Here is a 14999-nt window from a genome sequence, read left to right on the forward strand (position 1 = left end):
ATCTACAGGACTCGAACAAAAGGCCATTACATCCTCTAGAAGCTATTTATACTTTCCATTTGGCTCCCGTTTGAAATTCAACAACACTGCAATCAGTTTCAATGGCGAATGCCAGTTCAAAGTATAGACATAGAGTGTTATCTAGTAACTCTCATTCAAGATATCAAAAAATCAAGCGTTAGTTGCTTTTCTAAAAATCACTGAAGCGTGATTCTCCGTTCGAAGGCTAAAGTTGCTGTGCCCCTTCAACGGCGGGCTGCCACTTAGGGCGTCGATATGTATGGAGCTCCTGGCTGGGACACGACATGGTCTCGAATAATCCTCCATTTATAATAGTTTTTCCTGGCATCCATGGAGACTTTGATATGATTGAACTGAATAGCAGATAGTGTTAGCATTGGTTAAGAAATATAGCCGAGAGACATACCTGCCACATTTCCCACAAAATGAACGCTACTTGCAAGAATAATTAGTTCAACCCTCTTTGACAACACTAGCAAATAGGGAAGGGAGTTATACCTCAACGCAGTTCCCACTCAAAGTGTTTTTATCTTCAAACCATTTCAGCGCGGAATGAGGATCATGGACAGTGAGATCAGGAGGCAAGACGAGGTATCCAGTAGCGCAACCTGATTATGGTCAATGGTGCTTTTAGATCTCATTTATTCAGAAGGTCCTTACCACTACCTATCCGGCCACAATTACGACTTTCATAAGTAACGATATAAGCATTTAACTACCGAACTCACGTAGTGGATTCCTTACCAGTGACAACGAAATGTACTGCGCGGCTGCCCTTGCACAGTCACTCGAATGGTTCCGCAAAGACAGTGGCCTTGATACGACATGGTGATGTGAAATGAATGAAAGTGTAATGGGAGATTTGAGCTTCAAATTCGGTGTCAACTGCACAGATGTTGAAAGTGGGGTTAAGCTGAGTACGAGACATAAATTATGAATACGGTGCAAGAGCAAAAAAGAGAAATGGGGGAGGAGAATGGTGTGCATGAAGATATCTCCACCACCATGTGATAAGTGACAATTTTGATTGACATGGATACCTTGCATCTCGTATCTTGAGACTTGAAAGTGCATGATCACAAGACATGGCAAGCCGCTAGCTTGGATACCTGCAGGTATGCACTTAATAAACCTTCCTTATTCTGTCTACAGGTGTTGTTCTAAAATGATACAATGACACATTACCCTATATCTACATATATTTTAAGGAAAGTTGAATATCCCAATACCAGGATACGTAATGGAGGGCATTTTCGGCCTCCCTGTCTCTCGGATCAAACCCTCCGCGACCTTCATCTACAAGATAATTCAAAACGTTTCCATTGGCGCGGATGTTTTTATTAGCTCCACCAAACCTCTCCCAAAATCACCACGTCCGATCATAGTCTACATTCATGGTGGCGGCTGGACTGGTGGAAGTCGTGCTAATTTCAGCCCGGCCATGTTCACAGACTTCTTGAAACACAAATTCACAGTTGTCTCAATTGATTACCGTCTACTGCCAGAAAGCGCATTTGTCACTGGTCAGTTAGAAGATATTCAAGACGCAGAGATCTGGCTACGGGATGTGCTACCAGACGAAATGAGGAAGCTGGGTTGGGAGGTTGACCCAGAGACGATCATCGTCTCTGGAACATCAGCTGGTGGTCATCTCGCACTCCTGACGGTCTGGAAGCCATTAAAAATGTCTCTTGACCGATACACCATGAGCTAACTGGGAATGCACTTGCAGCCAAAAATATGGAAAAAGCCGCCAACGGCGATCTTGGCAATTTCGGGAGCAACTGATATGCATCGTATTGCTCGACATGTCAATTTTGATATCCCACCCTTGACATCTGATGTCATAAAAGTTGCCACGTTCGAAACTCCGCCAACATTCACCTTACTGCAGAAGCCTAAGGATGACACTTTTACCCCCCGCACTCTGTTTGTGTTGCATGTTCTCAAGAATGATATCATAGCAGAGTATCTGCTTCGAGGGACGATGAATGGAAAGTTGCCTGCCAAGGGTTGCGTTAGTAGACATGAGATTGACGATATTAGTGAGTCGTATCGGAATAGTCTTTGTGAATGGAGCTGGGCTAATTTCACATCTCTAGGTCCCATACACCTCTGCAAAACGGTGAAGTGGGTGCCAACCTATCAGCTCATGGCGGGAGAGGATCCACCTTCTGTTTTGGAATCTAGCAAGTCTTTTCAAGATGAGATGGACAGCCAGAGCATTCCCTGCAAGACTATCATCGTACCCGGACTCCATCATGGCTTTGACGGGGACGCCAAGGTTGGTGGCGATACTCACATGAATATCATTCGCCCTGCTGTCGAGTGGGTGGTGGGGATTGCATGCGCCTAGTGAAGCTTCTTGGTCAATTGAAAGGACAGAGAGATCGTGGAAACATGGATAGATGTGCCTATCCATATTACACGATCGTGCCTTCTATTGGCCATCTGTTTTTCTAGTTGAAACCTTAAAATGCAATGATTATTGGAAATAAGGCTGGCACGTGCGGCAGTTTATCTTAGTTGGTACGGAGTTAATCTCGGACCAGTGTAGCTGCATAGATAGATGGCACAGGAGTAGAGTAGTACTTGTTCTAACACGAGGAAGGCCAGGAACTATCCCAGGGCACTAGGATACTCTGCTCTAGAGAATGCTGAAGTGACTTTCACTTTCATCTCATTTCGCGTTTGTCTGTTGCGTCGAAGGATTGAGGATGAAATATCATTGGAATGTACAATCTGGAGTGGCACAAAAGCAATTGGTTGTAGGTTGTAAATTTGCTTTTTATCGACAGCTGTATTGTTGGTCAGGTATTTTATATCACACAGCATTTTATATATAGGAACCAATGATATAATATAGCTACAAATAAAAGATTGAGCCGTCTACCTGATCAGCATGCTACTCTCTCACGATGAGTTTGTGGTTGAGCTCCGTTATGAAAACCCGGACAACTTTCTTCATGCTAGCTGATGGTCCCACTGAAAATTTAGGATAGGTGGCGCTACAATATCAGCTGACAGAATGCAGACCGCTCAATGTGCAACTTCAAGACCCAGTCAGCATTTTTATGTGTGCCGTTCGGGCGCAGATGCATTGTGAGGTTTATGATGAATCACTTCCCTGCAGGTGTATCAGGCCTACTCACAAAAGATGCAAAGACTAGTAGTAGGAGAGCACAGTAAAACGGAGCAATGTTACACCAATGAGACATAAAATATTTCCGCAACAAGATCGGCGATATGAACACCGAGCTCGACTGGATCATTTCTACTAAGATGGAGCCATAGACTTATCCCGGTGCTTTCCCGCTTGTTGTTTCTTTCTCTGGCCGGATGGGCACCGTAATCATATACGCCCCCAAATAATACCCCGAAATAATAAAACAACACTAAGGGTGATCGTCCTTTTGGACAGTAGCTTGTGCTTGTGCAGAAGGCAATGCCGCTACAATTTCTGTTCTAAATGGCATATATTGAGAAGATCGCTTACTATCATTTGAATTGTAAGAAATAAATGTAGGAAATTATAAATACCTAAAAAATGCCTCCAGGGATGTAGTTCAATCCACAAAATCGCCAATCAGACTTATCCTTATCTCCTCCAGGGCTGTATCCAAAATCATGTCATCCGAACCCATTGCCATTATCGGAACAGGATGCAGACTTCCCGGAGAGTCAACCAGTCCAGCAAAGCTATGGTCCCTCCTAAAGGAGCCTCGAGATGTCCTTACCAAGATTTCAGAAACTCGTTTTAATCCGGATGGGTTTTATCATCCCACTGGCAAAAATCCCTCGACAAGTAGGGTGACAGAGTCTTATCTACTGTCAGAAGACATCCGCTGCTTTGACGCGCAGTTCTTCAACATCAATCCGGTCGAGGCCGAGGCAATTGATCCTCAGCAACGTGTGTTGTTGGAGACTGTTTATGAGGCCATTGACTCAGCAGGTCTACCTTTGGCAGACCTAAATGGATCAGACACGGCTGTTTATGTTGGCGTGATGCGTGAAGAGTATAGCCTTCACCTCCGCCAAGACCCGAATGTCATACCAACATACACTGCCACTGGTACCGAACGCAGTATCCTCGTCAATCGCATCTCATACTTCTTCAACTGGCATGGCCCTTCCATGGCAATCGATACCGCCTGCTCTTCCAGCCTAGTTGCCCTGCACGAGGCAGTAAAATCCTTGAGGTCAGGCGAGTGTCGAATCGCCGTAGCAGCGGGAACAAATCTTATCTTGAGACCAGAAACATATGCCGCATTGAATGGATTAAATATGGTCTCACCAAGCGGTCGTTCGCGTATGTGGGATGTCGATGCGGACGGATATGGTCGAGGTGAGGGTGTTGGGGCAGTCATCCTTAAGACACTGTCGGCAGCTATTGCTGATGGTGACCATATTGAATGCATTGTGCGGGAAACGGGTGTGAACCAAGATGGACGAACAAGTGGAATTACTGTACCGAGTCAGAAATCTCAAACTGCTCTTATCCAAGAGACGTACCGGAAGGCTGGCCTAAACCCATTCAAAGTAGCCGATCGCTGCCAATTCTTTGAGGCGCATGGCACGGGCACTCCGGCTGGTGACCCCATTGAAGCAGAGGCCATCCACCGGGCGTTCTTTTCTTCCGCTTCTGCCAAAAATGACACCCTCTACGTCGGCTCCGTCAAGACTGTTTGCGGTCACACTGAAGGGACTGCTGGGATTGCTGCTGTCATCAAAGCCTCCCTGGCCCTTCAACATGGAATCATACCTCCAAATATGTTGTTGAATGAATTGCATCCCAAGGTGAAGCCATTCTCAGACCACCTTCAGGTACCCATGCAGGCTATTTCTTGGCCTGCAGTTGAGAAGGGCCAGCCTCGCAGGGCCAGTGTCAACAATTTCGGTTTTGGAGGGACCAACGCCCATGCGATCCTAGAAAGCTATGAAGCAGCGTCGACAACAACAGCAATCACGACCAGCCACAATCCCGTTTTTAATCCATTCGTTTTCTCTGCGGCCTCTGAAAAGTCTTTGGATACTATGTTGTCTGCCTACTCAACTTGGCTACACAACTTAGACGAGTCATCGATCAATCTCCGCGATTTGAGTTACACACTTTCTTCACGCAAGTCCGAGCTAGCTTTCAAGGCAGCCATATCCGCCTCATCGGTTGAGACGCTTTGCCATAAACTGGCTTCAAAGCAGACAGACATAACCAGAGGTTCCCAGATCCCAGCTCGCATTCTGGGCATATTTACGGGTCAAGGAGCTCAATGGGCGGGGATGGGTAAATCCTTAATTATTTCCTGTGCCTTTGTGCGGGAGCGCATAGCACACTTGCAGAACACGTTATACTCTCTCCCGAATGGAGATCGCCCTTCATGGTCGATCATGGAGGAACTTCTCGCAGCACCTGAAGACAGCAAACTGCACGAGGCTTCAATCTCTCAACCATTATGTACTGCAATCCAGATCGTCCTGGTTGATCTACTTCGCGGCGCAGGGATATCTTTTCACTCTGTCGTGGGTCATTCCTCTGGTCAGTTTGCTTAATATTTTTTATATTCTACGCGGAGTAATTGCTAACAACAGACCACAGGCGAAATTGCAGCGGCATATGCAGCGGGTTTCCTTTCTGCCGAAGATGCAATGAAAGTTGCCTACTACCGCGGCTTCCACGCCAAGCTGGCCAGGAGCTCAAATGGAAAGCCAGGCGCCATGATGGCGGTTGCTACAACTTGGGAGGATGCAAACGAAATATGCAATTTAGAGCAGTTTGAGGGCCGCATATGCATGGCGGCAAGCAACTCCATGACAAGCGTAACCCTTTCTGGTGATGCCGATGCAATTGAGGAGGCTTTGGAGATTCTTCAGGAAGAGAATAAGTTCTCAAAGATACTCGAAGTCGACACGGCATACCACTCACATCACATGCTTCCATGTGCTGAACCCTACCGTATCTCAATCCAAAATTCCAATATTCAACTATCTCCTGGCAACCTATGTCGGTGGTTTTCTTCAGTCCGAAATGGGGACCGGATTGAAACCGCCGATGGGCCCGATGCCGCTTATTGGACAGAAAATATGATCAGCACTGTTCAATTCTCAAGGGCCATTCAACAGGCATTGGATGAGGAGGACCCATTCAATCATGTGCTCGAGATTGGACCACATCCAGCTTTGCGAGGTCCAGCCCAACAAATTATTCAAGCTAGCCAAGGTGAGCAGTTACCTTATTCGGGGCTTTTACACCGCGACCTTGATGGTTTAGAGAGTGTGTCAAAGGCCCTAGGGAACTTATGGAAACACCATGGCTCAAAAGCTGTCGACTTTGCTAGCTATGATAGTATTATGTCCGGGCCTGATTTGGAGAGACCTAGGCAACTGAATAATCTGCCACCATACCCTTGGGATCATGATCGCTCTTTCTGGTTTGAGTCTCGAGCATCAAGAGTAAATCGCCTCCGCAGCGATCCCTTCCATGACATCTTGGGCACAAGGGAGGTCAATACCATGGATGAGTTGCGTTGGCGCAACACACTCAAGGTCTCAGATATTCCTTGGGTGAAAGGGCACCAGGTTCAACGCCAGATCCTGTTCCCTGGAGCAGGATATGCGGTTGCTGCGATTGAGGCTGCTCAGATTCTCGCCAAAGGCGAGGATATTATCGTGATTGAGCTGTTAGACCTTGCTATTCATCGTGCAACCTCTTTTGATGATGAAAACGCTGCTGTTGAAACTTTGGTCACACTTTCGAGAATTTCGAGACGCCTCGGAGCTATTTCAGCAGACTTTCAGTTCCATGCGGCCCCCAACGCAGGGTCCGATACTTTGGCTCTTACTTCGAGCTGCCAAATTCATATCTCTTTGGGCACACCGTCTCTGGACTCTCTTCCCATACGCTCTGTGAGGGCACCCAATCTTGTCGATGTTCCCACCGACCTGTTTTATAAGTCTCTTGGCAAGCTCGGGTATGGCTACAGTGGGCCATTCCGAGCCCTATCAAGCCTTCAGCGTTCATATAAGGCCGGCACGGGTCTTGTAGGTAACCCTCAACGGGACATTGGTGGGGACACGAGTCCATTGCTCATCCATCCGGCTATCCTTGATTCCAGCTTTCAAGCGGCATGTCTCGCCTTTTGCCATCCGAGCGACGGAGGCCTTCACCGTTTACACGTTCCCGTTCACATCCGCTGCATCCGCATCAACCATTCCGCTTGTCAGAAGGAGCTAGCTGACGAATGCAACCTTGCATTTGACTCACTCATACCGGACAGCACCCCACCAAGCTTTGAGGCGGATGTTGGTTTGTTTAGCGTCGAAGGTACAAAAGGGAACGCACTAGTCCATATTGAAGGGTTGGAACTGGCTCCTGTATCTGATGCAGCGGAGGAGAATTACCGTGCCATTTTTTCAACAATGCAATGGGGTCTAGCTGCACCTGATGGCAATGCTGCAGCGTCTGCTGCTGGTGTCTCCTTCGACGCTCATCGTGTTGAGCTGGCTACAGTGGCAGCACAAGGGGTTTTATATTACCTTCAACATCTCACAGAGACGATTACAGAAACTGAAAGGGCCAAGGCAACTTGGTTTCATCAGCGAATTTTCCCCTTTGCGGAGGATGTCATTTCCAGGGCTATGGATGGCACTCATCCGTGTGTCAAGAAAAAATGGATTCAAAATGATCGCGAGCATGTCTATCGACTCATGGATAAGTTCAGCGACGACGTTCTGATAAAGATGATCAAGGTAGTTGGAGAGAACCTCCCGGCTGCCGTTCGTGGTGATATCAACATACTGGAGCACATGATGCATGGTGGGCTTCTGGACAAATTCTACACTGATTCATTGGGCGTAAAAGAGTCAACAAGTACCTTGGCGCAGATGGTAAACCAGATTGTTCATCGCCACCCAAATCTTGATATTATTGAGATTGGAGCTGGTACTGGCGGCGCCACCAAGGCTATCTTTGATACATTGGATGCTTTTGACTCTTACACCTTCACTGATGTTAGCTCTGGCTTCTTTGAAAAAGCACAGCAGATACTTGGAAAGTGGGAGAATCACGCGAAGAAAATGAAATTCAGCACTTTGGACATCGAGAAGGACGTGACGAGTCAAGGATATACTCCCGGTTCATACGATCTGGTTGTGGCTTCCTCTGTACTCCATGTGACAGCGTCTCTAGAAGAGACTATGAAGAATATCCGCCAGCTCCTTAAACCTGGAGGCTATTTGGTCATACTGGAATTGACAAGTGTTGAAAAGGGGACACCCGCTTTCGGATTCATCTTCTCTGGACTTCCAGGATGGTGGCTTGGTGTCAATGACAATCGATTGTTATCTCCTCTTATCAGTCCTCAGGAATGGGACCCTATCCTGAGATCAGCTTGTTTTTCTGGGGTTGATACAGTCACTCCAATAGTAAGCCCTTTAGCCTGTCCCATTTACGTGATGGCCACTCAAGCGGTCGATGATCATGTACTTGCTGTGCGCCAACCACTTGAATCTCCCCCTACGGTGCTGAATGGTACTCTTGCTATTCTGTGTGGATCTACTGAAGTATCGAGATCGCGAGCCGAAGCCATTGCAGCTTTGCTTCAGCCATGGTATCATCACGTGTTGCTCCTGCTTTCAGTCGAGGAGCTGGCTCAGAAAGATCTAAAATCCTGCCAGCACTTCCTCAGCATCTCTGACCTAGATGAACCATTGTTTCAGAATCTGTCAGACGGGAAGATCAACTACCTCAAGGCAGTGTTTGATAAATTTATACTCGGCCTTTGGGTCACTCAAGGGTGTCAGACGGATCCATACGCCAATATGACAATTGGGGTCGGTCGATCTGTGGTCAATGAACTGTCACATCTTCGGCTTCAATTTCTTAACATTGAACCTGGTCAACCTTTCAATGTCGCCCTCCTAGCTAACACATTTCTTAGACTTCGAATGATGGATGAATGGGACCATGACCATAACACCGCTATGCTCTACTCAATCGAACCGGAAATATCTCACCAGAATGGTTTCGCCATCATTCCGCGACTTCGCAACCTCCAAGCAGCCAATGATCGATACAACTCTTCTCGCCATCCAATCACGGTCGATAGATTGTCTGATGAGGCAACGATCACACTCGTGCAATCTCATGAGGGCTGCACGTTGATGGAAGACCTAGGTTTCCTATCTGGTCATACCGATTCAGAGGAATTAATCACCATTCGGGTAGAGAAGTCTACCATGATATCTATCGGTCCCCTTAATGCACGTCAGTTTGTTGTAATTGGCAATATTTTGAGCGGCGATCGAAGTAACAGGGCTATTGCCTTCGCGAACAAACAATCTTCAACCGTTCAAACATATCCCCCAATCTGCCGCTCTTGCCATATTGCCCCAGGTAGCGAAGCAAGACTTTTGCTGTTCATGATCAGTGAATACCTCCTTCAGTATTTGTCGGCGATTGGAGATGGACCGGTTGTTCTACACAACCCTGACTCGAACCTCGCTTGGGCTTTATCTCAATCCGCTTCACAGCGAGGGCTTAGCCTTGTTTTTACTTCATCAATCCATGCAACAGACAAAATTTGGTCTCATATCAACCCATATATCTCCGATCAAAGCCTTCGGCGCATCATTCCCTTCGCGGCATCTTGCTTCATTGATTTCACCCGTTCAGAGGATCAATGCAATCTGGCCCCGCGGATCCGCAATGCCATCTCTAGGACATGTAAATGCCTAACAATGGAGGATATTTTTGGCACTGATGCAGTGCTACCGACAAAAGTCCCTGTAGAACTAGGGAAACTGTTTGAGACAATCACTCTCCGGGCCATCTCGGTAGCCTCAAATGTGGAAGATTCTCCTGAGATTGACACCATACTATTACGCGATCTAATTGAACCCCGCCCTGTTGAGAAAGGCTGCATGACGATGGTTGACTGGACATTGGAATCCAAAATCTCCGTCAGGCTTCAGCCCATTGATAGTCGCGTGTTGTTTGCTGCGGACAAGACCTACGTCCTCTTTGGATTAACCAGCGACTTAGGTCAAGCGCTGGCACAGTGGATGGTTGAGTACGGGGCTCGGTACATTGTGCTAGCCTCTCGCCGTCCTAAGATTGAACCAGCGTGGCTGGAGAAGATGAGAGAGATGGGGGCAACCGTCCAAGTCTACTTCGGTGATGTCGGAAACCGTACTGAATTGGAGGAAGTTTGCCTGAATATAAGGAGCAGCATGCCAGAGATCAAGGGCATCTTCAACGGAGCCATGGTGCTCATGGATGCCATCGTAGCCAACCTTTCCATCGAGATTGTGGAGCAGCAGATGAAGCCGAAGGTTGATGGCAGCAGGTTCCTGGACGAGATATTCAGTGGTGACGATCTTGACTTTTTTGTGTGCGTCTCATCTATTGGAGCCATTTGGGGAAATGGTGGCCAGACAATTTACTCGGCAAGCAACATGTACATGACAGCTCTGGCCTATCAGCGACGCGCTCGCGGTTTGCCTGCTTCTATCCTCCACTTGGGAAGCATTCTCGCTGCAGGGTATCTTGCCAGACAGGATGTGTGGGCATCACTAAACTGGAGTGAGAACAGTGGTCACCAGTGGCTTTCGGAGCGGGATGTGCATACCGCCTTTGCTGAAGCAATTCTGGCAAGCCGACCGGACTCTGGAGTGATTGTTGAAATTGTTGTAGGTGAACGTGTGGAAGTCCCGGAGCCTGGATTGAGGACACAATGGTTTGAGAATCCCAAGTTCCTACACCATGCGAAACAACAACAGAAGGTGAAGGAACAAAAGAGCCAGGCAAAGGATGTCATATCAACCAGGGCTAAATTGCAAGATGCCACTTCTAGCGAGGAGGCCTACGAAATCCTGAAAGGTACGTCCGTCCCATACAATGCTCAAAATGACATTCAAAGTCAGTACTAATCTGCAGCCATAATAACATAGATGGGTTTACTAGCCGAGTAGCTCTATTACTTCACTGTGACTACAGCGAGTCTGAGCGACAGAAGATGACCGAAATGACTTCCTTTGATCTTGGGATTGATTCTTTAATTGCCGTTGCAATCCGAAGCTGGTTCTTCCTTGAATTTGGCATCGACGTACCGACGTTCAAAATTCTTGGTGGTGCCACTTTTGCTACCCTTCTTTCTGGTGTTCTCAAGGATTTACCGGCTGATATCACGCCCAACATGACTACATAACCTGGTACAAGCAATTGGATAAATCCAAGCATATCCGAGCCATATTTAGGTGATATGCACTCATCGAGCAACGTCCTGAAGCTATATGGGCAATCACTTCTGTCTTGAGTCTAGTTAATACCAGTTAAAACCAAGTGTGTCCAAGGTACAGTGACTGACTGGACATATGCAATTGCTCCTCTCTGGCACCTAGTTCACCGTTATACCGTCTTCCTAAAACGCGTATCCATAAATACAACCACCGTAGAATAGTACACGAAGCCGCTGTTTTCGCGAGTAGAGGGCTATATTTTCTCCTGGACTCCAAACTCCAGGGCTAGTTGTTTTACTTATGCCAGAGTAGTCGAAGGTTACACATAGAGAAGTCATTTCCACAATGCAGCCTCCCCCGTACTCCCACTGTCTTTTCCTGAACTGAGAAGTGAAAGGAAATATCTAAAAAGAATATTCAAAAGCAACATCAAAAAGACTACCAAAAAGACATCATATGGCCGCACAAGGGACCGATGATTCTTGTGGAGATGACCTATGTTTTTTTTTGTCCGGAAGAATATGATATATTGTGACAGAAGTCAAGGTGTAAGCAAGGTATGGTACTAACTCAGGTCAATGAATATGTATAACTCTAACTAATAAAGTATGATAAAATCCGCCTTTTGGACAATCTGCCCAGGTGCCCTGCGGACAGGATGACTAATTGTAATATACACTTTTGTATGGTATGCCGGGTACTGGTGTTACATGACATTCTCGGGTACAATACCCTCAAGGCTGTTTTCAACCAGTATTCATTATTACTAGTACATGTTATATTCCGACATAATGTACTCCGTAATCGGTGCAGGTAGAGCTCCGCAAGCCCAACACACAGCCCATTAGCAGGGGCCCATAAGGCCCCCCATTACCCCCCATTAACAGCCCACTCAGGGGGTTCAACTAGTATCTTGTAATCGCTATATTCTAACCCTTCTACTAATTATCTAGAGCTCAGGTGTATAATTTATAATTTCAATAGGTATATAGTCAAGTGTATATTCCAATTTGAAACAAAATCCAACTAGTAGAGGTCGAAAAGAGGTTAATATACTATATTTAGGATTCAAAGGGGAGTACCATCACTTTCTAAGTGAACCTTCATAATTTAAAACCTATCTAAATAACGCGTTTTTTCACGTTGTTAGACGTGATATAGAGAGATAAGTAGTAATTAATTCTAAATCATTTAAAATAATAAATTATTACCTTTAGGTGAAGGCTTACAAACGGGGGTAAAACGAAGGATAATTTTAAACCCCCTAAAAGGGGGCTCAACTTTACTTGGCATCTAAATTCTCGGTACTGTTTGGAGCCCATTTAGGGGCCTATTGGCCCACAGTTGGCGTCTACCTTAGGCCTAAACCCCAACCCATTTGCGGGTTGGGTCCGGGTTGGGCTTTGGGCTTTGTGGGCTTTGCGGGCTTTGCGGAGGCGTAGGTTCAGGCGAGGGCAGTGGAATTGTCTACTCCGTACCCGTAGATTGACTGTAGAATTATGTTCGCCAGGACTAATATGCGGATATATAGACGATTCCAAGGGCTCCGAAATATAAGGATGGTATGTAAAATAAATTTTTTGCTGTCTTCATTGACACCGAGTTTCTTCGCACTAGCCCATTCAATCCCGAAAGATCGGTTATCGAGTTGAACTACCCACCTACATGTAACCTTGGAAGTATGTAGAAATTTGGAGTAAGGTAGATTCGCAAGTTTTTCGTAATAAGCCGCCTTTGAGCTAGTCACAATATGAGATGAAAAGAACTGAACCACTTTGCAAGATTTGCCACTTAACAGGTACCTTGTAAGTGTACAGAGAGGGACTAGCGATATTTACGATGGGGATATCCACCCTGAATTGCTCGTTAGCCCTGTTGGTGAATAAATGGAGCGGGTGCCCTAATAGTCAACATAATCTATTATCGATTAACAAGCTATCAATAGACAGCGAGCCAGTACTAAACCAAATATTCGGCGGACAGTAAAGAAAACAAGCTCATTAGCCCATAAACGGAAAACCCGACTAGTTTGAAGTAAAAATGCCGAGCTATTTGATCCAGCGAGGGAGACATAGGTTACCCACTACATTCTTTTGACTAGATATTGATAGCGAGACACAAATTACTGCCTATAGGGGCCTTTTGTTGTAGTGCATATTGAATTTTTACACTTTTTTCAGCATCTACTCTTCTTTGTCACCATTTAAAACGGATGATTCCTTCATAAACATGAAATTCTCTATTTTGCTTGCTACTCTGCAATATCATTTCAATGGAGGAACCGCTCTGCTCCCCAATATTGTTCGCCAAAACGAGCAGTTGTGATTCTCACTGGGGTCCCTGCGTCATATGCCTCCACCATTTCTCCTTCCCCAATATACATCGCAACGTGGTAAATTGTGTTAGGATCGCTGAGATTACTCGCGTAAAACATAAGATCAGCTGGTTGCAAATCTGCCTTGGTGACTTGAATGCCATGACCAGTGAAGTCAGCTTGCGCATCAGCATCACGACCAATGGAAATGCCATGCGAATGATAAATTGTGTGCGTGAGACCCGAGCAGTCGAAGGCAAATCCAGACATGCCTCCCCAGAGATAAGGAAGGCCAATGAACAACTTTGCTGTGTTGATCAGATCAAGGCTCGTCGGGTAAGGGATTTCCGACACAGATTTATAGATGGTAGTATCGTGGGCAAACAAATAAGCCGAGCCACCATCGGGTACTGCGACTTCGATGACTGATCCTCTCTTCTTTAGGACTGGGAGTCTTGTGTCGTAGACGATTTCCATGAGCTTCGACGTCAAGCTAGGATCACGGTAGAGCGGAACGGTGGCGGCCTTGTTGATCGTTGCAAATGGTTTGCTCGATTGCAGTTTGCCGTAGCCCTGGTCAAGCGACACCTGTGAAGCAGGAACCCAGCCAGGATATCCCAAATTGTTCTTTGGCGTCGCCTCGCCGGGGACGGCTATCTCGTACCATCCGCTTTCATAGTTGAGAATATCCACACGAGCGCCATACAGTGCTTGCGTCTGAGTCCGGCTATTACTGGTAAGATCTCGGTACTCCGTCACGTTCATATCGTTGAGCCATTTCTCAATTTGCACCGGGTTTGCCAGGGCCGGTTCGTCTATCGCGCGTGGCTTGCTTGAGTCGGTCCACAATGTTGCGACAGCCACATTTATGTAGCCAGGCTGCACAGATATGCGAGCGTCAAATTTTGTGCTTTTATTGGAGCTTGGAAAGGCATTGGCAGCACCTAGAATAAGTGCCAAGGTGACTTGTGTTGCAAAAGTCGAAAACATGATGTTCTGAAAACCGATAGGGCATACTTTTCAATTTTGGGCGTCCCATTCTGTCAGTCTTATGTACCAGACTTGGTAGATTTAGTGCTTGCTCGTATACTGTTGCAGCGCCAGATATTCCCATATCTATCTCTAGTGGCGGCTGTAACCGCTCGGAGAACGTTGTTGCTCTCTCCGCGCTCTCTCCGAAAGCCCCTCACGCAGTATTTCCCCCGCAATAATGAAAGAGAGAATTTGGTTTGATTGATAGGTCAAATACTATTATCTGGACGCATTGCCCTCGTGCCGATCATCCGTTTCTTCGTGATAGCAAGATATGTGTCGCCGAGTGAGTACATCGCTCCGGACTTTGTCCGAGAGAGTGTGCAAGCTTTCGGACATTTGACAATCATATCGCTTCCAAGAAGGACATCAAATTAAAGGTTTAATTATTTCTCCCCTA

At 46.5% G+C, this 14999-nt stretch overlaps 3 protein-coding genes across 3 annotated transcripts; 2 read left to right on the forward strand and 1 right to left on the reverse strand.

Moving 5' to 3' along the window:
- Positions 1-1261: 1261 nt before the first annotated feature.
- On the forward strand, positions 1262-2377 carry N7479_009500 (alpha/beta hydrolase; the record flags this gene model as incomplete). Its single annotated transcript, XM_057257193.1, has 3 exons — positions 1262-1687; positions 1754-2066; positions 2124-2377. 3 exons carry the CDS (start codon positions 1262-1264, stop codon positions 2375-2377), a joined length of 993 nt encoding a protein of 330 aa, XP_057104651.1.
- A 1271-nt stretch (positions 2378-3648) lies between these two features.
- Positions 3649-11222, forward strand: N7479_009501 (type I polyketide synthase; the record flags this gene model as incomplete). Its single annotated transcript, XM_057257194.1, has 3 exons — positions 3649-5554; positions 5615-10894; positions 10966-11222. 3 exons carry the CDS (start codon positions 3649-3651, stop codon positions 11220-11222), a joined length of 7443 nt encoding a protein of 2480 aa, XP_057104652.1.
- Positions 11223-13522: 2300 nt separating this feature from the next.
- Positions 13523-14557, reverse strand: N7479_009502 (C40 family peptidase; the record flags this gene model as incomplete). Its single annotated transcript, XM_057257195.1, has 1 exon — positions 13523-14557. One exon carries the CDS (start codon positions 14555-14557, stop codon positions 13523-13525), a length of 1035 nt encoding a protein of 344 aa, XP_057104653.1.
- Between the last annotated feature and the right edge of the window lie 442 nt (positions 14558-14999).

The sequence above is a fragment of the Penicillium vulpinum genome, assembly GCF_028829585.1.
Source record: "Penicillium vulpinum strain IBT 29486 chromosome Unknown utg000004l_segment0_segment0, whole genome shotgun sequence".
In the NCBI taxonomy this organism is placed as follows: domain Eukaryota; kingdom Fungi; phylum Ascomycota; class Eurotiomycetes; order Eurotiales; family Aspergillaceae; genus Penicillium; species Penicillium vulpinum.